This window comes from Chlorocebus sabaeus, chromosome 2 (genome assembly GCF_047675955.1).
Source record: "Chlorocebus sabaeus isolate Y175 chromosome 2, mChlSab1.0.hap1, whole genome shotgun sequence".
Classification (NCBI taxonomy): Eukaryota; Metazoa; Chordata; class Mammalia; order Primates; family Cercopithecidae; genus Chlorocebus; species Chlorocebus sabaeus.
This window is the reverse complement of record NC_132905.1, coordinates 37,930,664-37,943,646: the sequence shown is the minus strand read 5'-3', so window position 1 is coordinate 37,943,646 and position 12,983 is coordinate 37,930,664. Positions and strand designations below refer to the sequence as shown.

The following is a 12,983-nucleotide window of genomic DNA, read 5'->3' as shown; positions in this document are numbered from 1 at the left end:
CCGTCTGTTTCTTTTCACAACATGCTTTTTTCCCACCAAACTTTTGTTTTGGAGATCGATCCTTTTGATACATAGGAGTCTAATTCAGTCATTCTAATTGCCATTTCCCATTCCACTGGGTGAACATACCACAGTATATCCATTTTCCTATTAAAAGGTGTTTGGGGCTGGGCGTGCTGGCTCACACCTGTAATCCCAGCATTTTGGGAGGCCGAGGTGGATGGATTGTTTTAGCTCAGGAGTTTGAGACCAGCCTGGCCAACATGGTGAAATCTCATTTCTACCAGAAATACAAAAAATTAGCCAGAAGCGGTGGCACGCACTTGTAGTCCCAGCTACTCTGGAGGCTGAGATGGGAGAATCACTTGAGCAGGAGGGTGGAGGTTGTAGTGAGCCAAGATTGTGCCACTGCACTCCAGCCTGGGTGACAGAGTGAGACCCCATCTCAAAAAAAAAAAGTGTTTGGTTTGTCTCCCTTTCCCCCTACCCCTTTTCTCTAATACAGACAAGTAGACTGAGTTTCAAAAGACATCTGGAGGTTTGAGGCAGAAATGGAGAAAAGTGAAGAGACATTGCCATAACCTTGGGATGATGAATGAACAGGCCCTGAACAGGACCAATGGGGAGGATGCAGGGGCAGACTGTAGTTCCAAAATATGCCTACACTATATCCCTCATCCAGAGGCTGCGGGGCTGTGAGGCCACAAGAAGAACCCATGAGAACTTTCTTCAGCTGTCTGCCCTAGTGAGATCCCCACAAACAGCTAGCATCAACTGCCACACTTGTGAGTCAGATGCCCTCAGACTACTCCTGCCACCAAGTGACCTCCAGATCTGGACTCTCCCCAGCTGATGCCCCCAGCTGATGTCACAGAGACAAGCCAGTCCCACTGTGTCCTGTAAGAGTCCCTAACTCACAGGAGCCCCGCGCCTAATGCAATGCTGTCTTAAGCAGCTAAATTTGGGATTTGTTACACAGCCATAGCAACTGGAACAATGGCCAAGCAGTTGAGCCTTGTGTTGTAAATGCAGCTCCCTTTGGAATTTTCTTTCCTTTTTCTTGAGACGAAATTTCACTCTTGTTGCCCAGGCTGGAGTGCAATGGCACGATCTCAACTCACTGCAACCTCCGCCTCCCGGGTTCAAGTGATTCTCCTCCTTCAGCCTCCAGAGTAGCTGAGATTAGAGGCATGCACTACCTCGCTTGGCTAATTTTGTATTTTTAGTAGAGACGGGTGTCTTCATGTTGGTCAGGCTGGTCTCGAACTCCTGACCTCAGGTGATCCGCCCGCCTTGGCCTCCCAGAGTGCTAGGATTATAGGTGTGAGCCACTGCACCCAGCCTGGAATTTTCCTAGAACTAAAGATTTAAATTGTTTCTCCTTGTGGCTGCTGGTTTGGTGTTTCTCCTGAATGTCACACCATGTGCAGAAGGGCTTTAAGGCAGGCAGACAGGCCCAGCCTTTCACTGCTCTCAGAGATGTCCAGAGATGGACATCGGTGCACACACCGTGCACAGATGTGGTGACGTGAAGCACATGGTAACAGAATGACACTGGAACCAGAAATCTACGGTTTCCAAATTTTGTCCTAAGTTACTCATGAAAATCTGAGGCCTGGTCCTTCTCCAAACCTCCCCTGTGGCTGTGCCCAGGCACAGTGGTTTGCAAGAACGGTTTCAAGAACTGATGGAAACCCACTGGAGAAGTGGCTGGTTGGGCACAGTGGCTCACGCCTGTAATCCTAGCACTTTGGGAGGCCGAGGTGTGTGGATCACCTGAGGTCAGAAGTTTGAGACCAGCCTGGCCAACATGGTGAAACCCCGTCTCTGCTAAAAACTAAAAAAATTAGCCCAGCGTGGTGGCAGTTTCCTGTAATCCCAGCTACTCGGGAGGCTGAGGCAGGAGAATCGCTTGAACACAGGAGGCAGAGGTTGTAGCGATTGCACCACTGCACTCCAGCCTGGGCGACAGAGCGAGACTCGATCTCACACAAACAAAAAAAAGGAAATGGCCATGTGTTCTATAAACCCTCAGACACCATAGAGTCGCAGATTCCTGGCTGGCTGGCTGGGGCTTCATCTAGATGCCCAGTCCTGCCTTTTCGCCACCCTGATGTTTGTACCAAGTCATGTCACACAGTGCAAGGAGCACTAGAACAGGAGTCAAGAGCCCTGATTCTCGTCTTGTCAGGCAGTAGCACTTATGTGACCTTGCCCTCTTCTCTGGGCCTCAGCTTCCTATTGGGAAAATCTAGGTGTGGTAACCTCTAGGCAAGATGATAGGCTGCAATAAGCCAAACTGATACTAAATAATTAAATAAGGGGCAGGAAGAGAAAAACTTTCTCTACAGAAGAATGCTACCTAATACATGTAGAAGGAATGACAGAGAGTAACCATTTTGTAATTATTGTAATAATAATAGATTTAGGCAAGAATTCTCAAAAAAGGCCAGGCACGGTGGCTCCCGCCAATAATCCCAGCACAGTGGGAGGTCAAGGCAGGAGGATTACTTGAGCCCAGGAGTTCGAGACCAGCCTGGTCAACATGGTTAAACCTCATCTCTACAAAAAATACAAAAATTAGCCAGGAATGGCAGCATGGGCCTGTAGTCCCAACTACTCAGGGGGCTGAGGTGGCAGGATCACTTGAGCCCAGAGGGTCAAGGCTGCAGTGAGCCATGATTGTCCCACTGCACTCCAGCCTAGGTGACAGAGTGAGACTCTGTCTCAAAAAAAAAAAAAAAAAAAAAAAAAGAATTATCAAAAAATGCTAAAACCATTGCATGAAAGTTTGTTGGGAACAAGATATTTGCACAGTCTCAGAGTATCTGCCCATGAGATACTTATTAATTATTTTTTTAAAAGTTAATTTACATTGGAGAAACCTGGCAGACACCACCTTAATCTAATAGTCAATCAAGGTACTGTCACCAGTGATAAGACACATTGACATCACAAATGCCCGATGAGTTCCACTGGAAAGGGCACAGTATTCCTGCCAAAATCCATAACCTCATGATGAGAAAACATCAGACAAATCCAATTCAAGGGACATTCTACACAATGTACTCTTCAAAATTGTCAAGGGCATGAAAGACAAAGACCAAGGAACTGAAACATATTTGAGGTAAAAAAGGTCAACTAAATGCAAAGTGGGATCCTGGATTGGATTCTGGAACAGAAAAAGGATGTTAGTGGGAAAAAACTGGTGAAATTCAAATGATGTCTGCAGCTTGGTTAACAGTAATATATCAGTGTTAACGTCCTGACTTTGACAAATATACTATGATTACATAAGCTGCTAACAGGGAAAGGTGGTGAAACTGCTAAAAGAGGAAGCTATGTATGATTTTTGAAACTTTTCTGTAGGTCTAAAGTTATTTCAAAATAAAAAAGTTTAAAAGTAAGTATTTTAAAATATTAAAGTTGGACCCCTACTTCACACCATATAAAAAATTAAATAGAACACCTAGATGTAAGGGCTAAAACTATAAAACTCTTAGAAGAAGACATAGGAGTAAATCTTTGTGACCTTGGATTAGGCAATGGTTTATAAGATGTGATACCAAAAGCACAAGGAACAAAAGAAAAAATAGGTAAATTGGACTTTATGAAAATGAAAAAGTTTTTACTTCAGAAGACACAGTCAAGAAAGAGGAAAGATTATTCACAAAATGAAAGAAAATACTTGCAAATCAGATATAAGAATACCCTTATAAGATAGAATTCTTATAACTCGAATATAAAGAGACAACTAAATTTAAACATGGGCAATAGATATTTCTTCAAGGAAGATTTATAAATGGCTAATAAGCACATGAAAAGATGCTAAAAATCGTTAGCCATCAGGGAAATGCAAATCAAAACCAAAATGATACCACTTCATACCCACTAGGATGGCCATAAAAAATGCGAGGGTCGGTACGGTAGCTTATACCTATAATCTCAACACTTTGGGAGGCAGAGGCAGGAGGATCACTCAAGTCCAGAAGTTCAAGATGAGCCTAGGTAACATAATGAGACCCCATCTCTACAAAAAAAAAAACTTAAAACATTTAGCAAGGTATGGTGGTGTGTGCTTGTAGTTCCAGCCACTCAGGAAGCTGAGGTGGGTGGATCACTTGAGCCCAGGAGGTCAAGGTTGTAGTTGGCTGTGATTGTACCACTGCACTCCAGCCTAGGTGACAGAGAGAGACCCTTTCTCTAAATAAATAAATAAATAAATGGATGAATAATAACGAGAGTTGGTGAGAATGTGGAAAAATCGGCACCCTCATACACTCCTGGTGGAAATGTAAAATGGCACAGCCACTTGAGAAAACAGTCTAGCAGTTCCTTAAAAAGTTAAACATAGAGTTATCATATCACCCAGTCACTCCTCTCCTATGTATACACCCGCAAAAAGTGAAAACATATGTCCATTCAAACTCATACACGAATGTTCACAGCAGCATTATGTATAACAGCCCAAAGGTGGAAATAACCTAAACACCTATCAATTAATGAATAGATATTTTAAATAAATGTGGTACTCCTTCACAGTAGAATACTATTCAGTCATAAAAGAGAATGAAGTCCCAGCTACTCAGGAGGCTGAAGCAGGAGAATCACTCGAGCCCAGGAAGTTGAGGTTGCAGTGAGTCATGACTGCGCCACTGCACTCCAGCCTGGGTGACAGGCTGAGATCCTGTCTCAAAAAAACAAAACAAGAAAAAAAAAAAGGAATGAAGTACTGATACATACTGCTACATGGATAAGCCTTGAAAACATTACGTTAAGTGAAAGAAGACAGGCAAAAGTTTACATATTGTATAATTCCACTTATATGATGTGTCCAGAATAGATAAATAGAGACAGGGCCCAAGACAGGGGCTAGAGGGAGGGAGAAATGGGAATGACTGCTGGTGGGTATGGGGTTTCTTCCTGGGATAATGAAAATGTTCGGAATTAGATCGTGGTTTTGACACAGCAGGTATGTGGGGGAAAAAAAATGGTGATGATTACACAACTTTGTGAATATTCTAAAAGACACGAAATTGTATATATATACTTTTTTTGGACTTAATCAAAATTAAAAAGATTTTATATATTTTTTCTTCCAACATGTAGGTATTGATGCAAATCCCAGCCCAAGCCCTCACAAGCTGAGTGACCTCAAACATGGCATTTTCACTACTTCGTGCCGAGTTTTCTCATTAGTAAAATGGGGGTGATGATAACATCTACCTGAAAGATTTGTTGGGATGATTAAAAGATCATGCATGCGAAACGCTACAGTGTCCAGAAGGCTTAGCTAATGGTAAGCAGCAAATATTTCCTGAGTACCACACAGCAGGGCAGCTATCCCTCTTATCCCTTCTCCCCTTTCTCTATAGTAAAAGAATTTTCAGCATTTACTTGAGAAAATGTAGCCTGTATTTCCCCGAATAAAAACTACATTTTCCAGATTCGGCTGGGCATGGAGGTTCACGCCTGTAATCCCAGCACTTTGGGAGGCCGAGGCGGGTGGATCACAAGGTCAGGAGATTGAGACCATCCTGGATAATATGGTGAAACCCCGTCTCTACTAAAAATACAAAAAATTAGCTGGGCGTGGTGGCGGGCGCCTGTAGTCCCAGCTACTCAGGAGGCTGAGGCAGGAGAATGGCGTGAACCTGGGAGATGGAACTTGCAGTGAACCAAGATTGTGCCACTGCACTCCAGCCTGGGCAACAGAGCAAGATTCCATCTCAAAAAAAAAAAAAACAAACAAAAAAACCCTACATTTTCCAGATTCCCTTGTAGCTGGGTGTGGCCACATGGTTAAAGTCTGGCCAGTGAGCTGTGAGAGACTCCTGGGTTTTGTCCTTCAAGGGATGGGCTTGCCTTTTCTTTTTTTCTTTCTTTCTTTTTTTTCTTTTGGGACAGGGTCTCACTCTGTCACCCAGGCTGGAGTGCAGTGGTATGATCACAGCTCACTGTAGCCTCGACCTCATGGACTCAAGTAATTTTCCCACCTCAGCCTCCCAAGTAGCTGGGACTACAGGCACACACCACCGTGCCTGGCTAACATTTTTTTAAAAATTTTGTAGAGACAGGGTCTTGCCATGTTGCCCAGGCTGGTCTTGAACTCCTGGACTCAAGTGATCCTCCCACCTTGGCCTCCCAAAGGGCTGCAATTATAGGTGTGAGCCACTGCACCTGGCTTATGCCTTTTATTGCCTCCTGCCTACCTCCTGCTGTTTGGAATGTGAAAGCAAGGCTAGAACTCCATCTTGGACTATGAAAAACAAGGACTTCACCTAAGGGATAGTAGAGTGGAAAGACAGAAGCAGATGGATCTCACATTTCTGTGGGGCCCCCTTACCATCTCTGAACTTCCTACATATGAACTTCAATGGGATAGATAATCTTCTAGCATGTCGAAGCCTCTTTTACTTTGGGTTTCCATTGCATACCTCCAATCCTTAGCCCTAACTAATAGCACCTACTCTGTGCCAGGCATCACATGCTGGTTTGTCTCAATCAGTATCCCCAGAGGCCAGCATGAAAGAAGAAAGGCAGGCTTACAGGCCAAAGTCACAGAACTAGCAAGTGACCAGGGAAGAACAGTCCTTGATCTGGACCCATCACAGGAGGATCCAGGCCACAGGTCTGTGGTAGCTGCATTCCTAGTTTCTACCGAAAGCCGTAGGACACAAATGCGCCTGGATTTGAATCCTGCTCTGACACTTGCAATGCTGTGTGACTTTAAGCAATTGGTTTCATAACTCTGAACATACTCTTATCTTACGGTTTAGTTGGAAGGCTTAAATAAGACAGATGATAGCAATAATATGCCTGGCACATTGTGGGTGCTAAATAAATATCACAGCCACTTTGGGACAAGCCCCAGTGGCCACCCAGGGGAACTAGGAGAAAAACAAAGGACGACAAGGACCTGTGAGACAAAGGGAAGAAGGGACAAGGCTGGGGGAAGTGTCTTACTCCTTCACTTCCACCCATCCTGGCCTGTGGCGAAGGACGTCCATGAGTGTGTTCATGAGGGTGGTCTTGAACCGGATCGATGCTCTCTGCTCTCTGCAAGACAAGGCAATGAACATTTGCTCAGGATCAATGATTTTCCTAGGATGGCGCAGGGAGAGGAAAAAAGTGGGAGGAAGAGAAGTCAAGTTCCATACCTGGAAAGTTTCACACTGTATTTTAGAATTTAGCATTAGAGCATGATAATACTTAGCATAATCAAATTGAGAATTATAGCATCTTTGAATCATTGAAAAATAATGATCATTATATTCAAGCCTACTACGTACCAGGCATGATCTGGTTGCTTTCCATGTGCTATGACTAATTCTTACATGAAATGATAAGTATTTGCAAAGCCCTCTCCTGGCAATCATCTGGGAAGATGAAGCAGATGTACTTTTTCCTATTCCTCCTACTGATACAACTGAAAGCACAAGATATTATCTATAAAATAAATACAAGACGGAAAGCTAGAGAAGAGGGCAGACTGGCTGGGGACTTCAGGACCACAGGAACTACAAGGTGGTGAATTCCCTGGGTTTCCTTTTTGTCTCATGTAGTTCAGATATGGAGATGAAAAGCCACCAACCCAGAAATGCCAATGGGCACAGACGATAAAGCTTCAACAAAAGCACCCCGTTTCTAGCCAAAGGACCAAGAAAGGAGCAGCCTAGCCAGGCAGAAGACTTGGACAATCACTGCTCTACTCCAGCTGGATCCCCAAGAACACATCTGTGACCCACTCCCAGTGATGCCAGCAAAGCCTGGGTAGGGAGTCTAGACTTCCCCTGAGGTTGCAGCAGGGCACCCAACACCCCTGCCGGTGCTGTCAGAGAAGGCCACAGACATAGCCAGGTTTTCACCTCTGCCAGGCAGTAATGAGGCTCCCACCCCCACTGCAGCAATGAAGAGACCATGTGTGGAGCCTGGACTTCCTCCCCAACCTGGCAGTAATGAGGTGCCCTCCCACTCTGGGGTGATGTTAAAGAGGGCCTAGAGGAGAGCTGGAAATCAATACAATCGAAAACAGAAAAACAGTATAGCCAATCGGTAAAATAAAAGGCAAGTTCTCTGGAAAGATCCATAAAATCGACAAGCCTATTTGTCAGCAAGACTGACAAAGGAAAGACCCAGCTACCCAATAAGAGGACCGAAACAGAGGCTCCTGCTATGGAGCCCGCAGGTATCACAGCCACAATGAGGAAATGCTGCTGACAGCTCTACACACCTACATTTGACAGCTTAGATGAAATGGACCAATTCCTCAAAAAGCACAATTACTACAACTCATCCAATATGAAATAGGTAATTTGAATAGCTCTATAGCTATTAAGGAAATTGAATTCATAATTCAAAACCTCGCAAAAAAGAAATCTCCAGGCTCAGATGGTTTCACTGGAGAATTTCTCCAAATATTTGAAGAAGGATTAACACCAATCTTACACAATCTCTTCCTGAAAATAGAAGAGGAGGGAGAATTTCCAAATTCAATTTTTCCAAGTTAGTATTAACCTGATATCAAAACCAAAGACAGTACACAAGAAGTAAACCACAGACTAATATCCCTTATGAATACAGATGGAAAAATCCTTAACAGAATGCAATCAAATAGATTTCAGCAATATATAAAAAGGATTATACACCATAACCAAGCGGAGTTTATTCCAGCAGGCAAGGCTGATTCAATATTCAAAAATTAATCAATGAGCCAGGCATGGTGTCTCGTGCCTATAATCCCAACCCTTTGGGAGGCTGAGGCAGGAAGATTACTTGAGGTCAGGAGTTCAAGACCAGAATGGCCAACATGGTGAAATCCCATCTCTACTAAAAATACAAAAATTAGTCAGGTGTGGTGGTGGGCACCTGTAGTCCCAGCTACTCAGGAGGCTGAGGCAGAAGAACCGCTTGAATTGGGGAGGCAGAGGTTGCAGTGAGCTGAGATAGCACCACTGCACTCCAGTGTGGGCGACAGAGACTGTCTCAAAAAAAAAAAAAAAAAATCAATGTCATATTAACAGACTAAAAAGGAGAAATCACATGATCATATCAATTGATGCAGAAAAGGCATTTGACAAAAATTAAACACTCATTCATTTAAAAACTCTGAGAGGAACTTCATCAACTTGATAAAAGCATCTAAAAAAACTCAAGCTAACATTATAATTAGTGGTATGTGAAAGTTGTCAGATTCAAAATGGAGAGGGGAGGGATTGCACTGGGAGTTATACCTTATGTAAATGACGAGTTGATGGGTGCTGACGAGTTGACGGCTGTAGCACACCAACATGGCACAAGTATACATATGTAACAAACCTGCACGTTATGCACATGTACCCTAGAACTCAAAGTATAATAAAAAATAAAAAAATAAAAAAAAAAATGGAGTCACTTATGTCAGACTCTGGCAAGATAGGGCCCGGGGGCCGGGCGAGGTGGCTCACGCCTATAATCCCAGCCCTTTGGGAGGCCGAGGCGGGCGGATCATTTGATCATTTGAGGTCAGGAGTTGGAGACCAGCCTGACCAACCTGGTGAAATCCCATCTCTACTAAAAATACCAAAAAATTAGGCCGGGCGCAGTGGCTGCTGCCTGTAATCATAGCACTCTTGGAGGACGAGATAGGCGGATCACCTGAGGTCAGGAGTTCCAGACCAGCCTGGCCAACATGGTGAAACCCCGTCCCTACTAAAAATACAAACATTAGCTGGGTGTAGTGGCTGGCGCCTATAATTCCAGCTACTAGGGAGACTGAAGCAGGAGAATCGCTTGAATCCGGGAGGTGGAAGTTGCAGTGTGCTGAGATTGTGCCACTGCACTCCAGCCTGGGCAAGAGAGTGAGACCCTGTCTCAATAAATAAATAAATACATAAATAAATACATGAATAACCTTACTGTCCCAGAAGTCAGAGGGACTGAAATGGGTTGGCAGGGCTTCATTCCTTTTGGAGGCTCTATGGGAGAATTTGTTTCCTTGCCTTTCCCAGCTTCTAGCTGGGTATGGTGGCATGTGCCTGTAATCCCAGCTACCCAGGAGGCTGAGGCAGGAGAATCGTTGGAACCTGGGAGGCAGAGGCTGCAGTGAGCCGAGATCACGCCACTGCTCTCCAGCCTGGGCAATAGAGCAAGACTTCATCTCAAAAAAAAAAAATTAGCCAGGCATGGGGGTGTGCACCTGTAGTCCCAGCTACTTGGAAGGCTGAGGCAGGAGAATCTCATGAACTTGGGAGGCAGAGGTTGCAGTCAGCCGAGATCCCACCACTGCATCCAGCCTGGGTGACAGAGTGAGACTCCATCTCAAAAAATAAAAAGTAAAAAAGTAAAGAAACAGAGCCAGGGAAGGTCATGAAGGGAGGATTCTCACGTACGAGTTGCCAGATCACAAGAACATTTTCCAAACCACAGCTTACCACATGAGACACAAGTACTGCTAACAGCACAAGGGCAGCTAGCAGCTAACAGAAGAATACTAGCCTGACACTGTTTCTCAGGCCCAATCCAAAACTGCAAGGGCCTAACAAGAACTCCAAGACTCCAAGTCCTAACTAGCAACTACTGACACTCACCAATCTGCTACTGAACTCACCAGCTCTCATAAAAAACCCTGCTAGCACCAATGAACTTTCTTTTGAAACAACTTATGTAAATCTCCTCTTTCCCCAGGAGAACCCTAACCTTTTCCTTTGTTCTCAGACATGCTGGGGGCCATCCTAGTCTATATGGACATCCTAGATTGCAGTTCTACTTCTTGTATATTATTCCCAAATAAAACCTTTTTACTTGGAGATTTGTCTCTATTTTTTTATGTTGACAGATGAAAAACTGGAGTTGGAGACTAGCCTGGGCAACATAGTGAGACATTGTCTCTAAAAATAAAAATAAATTAAACAATAATGGGCACTGCAGCCCCACCTAGTTCAAACACTAACAAGCTCAAAATGGCAGTGAAGGAGACTGGACTGGAGTGCACACAATTTAATTAAAGCTGCAGCCCAATCCATGTTCAATTCAGCTTTAGGAGGAATCTGAAAGATCAGCCCCTAACCCTAACCGCTAGACAGAGGAAGGAGCTCGCATACTCTATAAAGTGTGTGTATGTATGTGTGTGTATATATAGACTAAAATTTATTATATATAATTGCTTTTCATACACAAGATCCAGAGTGCAGTTCTAAAAATATAACACGGCCGGGCACGGTGGCTGACGCCTGTAATCCCAGCACTTTGGGAGGCCGAGGCGGGTGGATCACGAGGTCGGGAGATTGAGACCATCCTGGCTAACACAGTGAAACCCCGTCTCTACTAAAAATACAAAAAATTAGCCGGGCGAGGTGGCGGGCACCTGTAGTCCCAGCTACTCGGAGGCTGAGGCAGGAGAATGGCGTGAACCCGGGAGGCGGAGCTTGCAGTGAGCCGAGATCGCACCACTGCACTCCAGCCTGGGCAACAGAGCGAGACTCCGTCTCAAAAATAAATAAATAAATAAAAATAAAAATATAACACATGCAATAGCAAAGTAGGAAAATGTAATACATAATCAAGAGGAAAAATAGCCAATTGAAATAAACCCATGAATGACTCAGTTATCAGAATCATTAGAGAAGGAATTTAAAAATCTTTATAAATATGTTAAAGGATTTATGGGAAAAGATGGATACAATGTGTGAATAGATGAGTTATTGCAGAAAAGGACCAAATGGCCAAGTGGCTCACACCTGTAATCCCAACACTTTGGGAGGCTGAGGTGGGAAGATCACCCAGGAGTTCAAGACCAGCCTGTGCAACACTGTGAGACCCCATTTCTACACAAAGTTTTAAAATTAGCCAGGCATGGTGGCACGTGCCTGTAGTCCCAGCTACCTGGGGAGCTGAGGTGGGAGGATCACTTGAGCCCAGGAAGTTAAAGCTGCAGTGAGCCATGATCACACCACTGCACTCCAGCCTGTGTGACAGAGTAAGAAACTGTCAAAAAAAAAAAAGAAAAGAAAAGAAAAAAAGAACCAAATGGAAATTCTAGAAGGGAAAAATATAATATCTGAAATTAAAAGTTCAATGGATGTGCTTAACAAGAGACCGGGCATTGAGAAGGAAAAACCATACACTTTAAAACAGTCCAATTGAAATTGTTCAAACTGAATTAGAGAAAAAATTTTTACATGAACAGAACCTCAGCGACTTGTGAGATAATATCAAGCAGTCTAACATACATGTAACTGAAGTTCAAGAAAGAGAGGAAGAAGAGATAGGACAGAAAATATTTTTTGAAGAAATGATGGCTAAAAAATTTTCCAAATTTGATTGAATTATCAACTCACAGATCCAAGACGCTCAATTAACCCCAAGCAAGGACAGACACATCATAAACTACACCCAGGTAAGCCATAGTCAAATTGCTGAAAAACAGAACAGTCTCAAAAAAAAAAGAAGTCTGGAAAAAAAGACACATTGCATAGGGGGGTCGGGGAGAGGGGTGGAGAGTGGGAGTGGAAGACAAGAACAGCTGACTTTGCCCGGCACAGTGGCTCCCGCCTGTAATCCCAGCACTTTGGGAGGCCAAGACAAGCGGAGCACCTGAGGTCAGGAGTTCGAGACCAGCCTAACCAACATGGAGAAACCCTGTCTCTACTAAAAATACAAAAATTAGCCAGGCATAGTGGCAGGTACCTGTAATCCCAGCAACTCGGAGGCTGAGGCAGGAGAATACCTTGAACCTGGGAGGTGAAAGTTGCAGTGAGCTGAGATCGCCCCACTGCACTCCAGCCTGGGCGACAAAGCGAGACTCCGTCCCCAAAAAAAAAGAAGAGCTGACTTCACATCAGAAACAACATAAGCCTAAAAAGACAAAAGAAAATCATCTTTCAAGTGCTTAAAGAAAAAAAGATCAACCTAGAATTCTATATCCAGTAAAACTTTACTTTAAAAATGACAGTGAAATAAAGACATTTTCAAATAAATAAAAGCTGAGAGAATTTATTGCCAAC

The 12,983-nt window shown here is 43.9% G+C and overlaps 1 protein-coding gene across 3 annotated transcripts in view; it reads right to left on the bottom strand.

Moving 5' to 3' along the window:
- Nucleotides 1-12,983, bottom strand: part of TTLL9 (tubulin tyrosine ligase like 9) — a 73,759-nt gene that overhangs the window by 37,518 nt on the left and 23,258 nt on the right. For all 3 annotated transcript variants that reach the window (XM_037982905.2, XM_008020249.3, XM_008020275.3), the window contains exon 3: nt 6,967-7,059. In XM_037982905.2, the coding sequence (XP_037838833.1) occupies nt 6,967-7,022 (56 nt within the window). In that variant the 5' untranslated portion in view covers nt 7,023-7,059. The remainder of the gene's footprint in view (nt 1-6,966; nt 7,060-12,983) is intronic.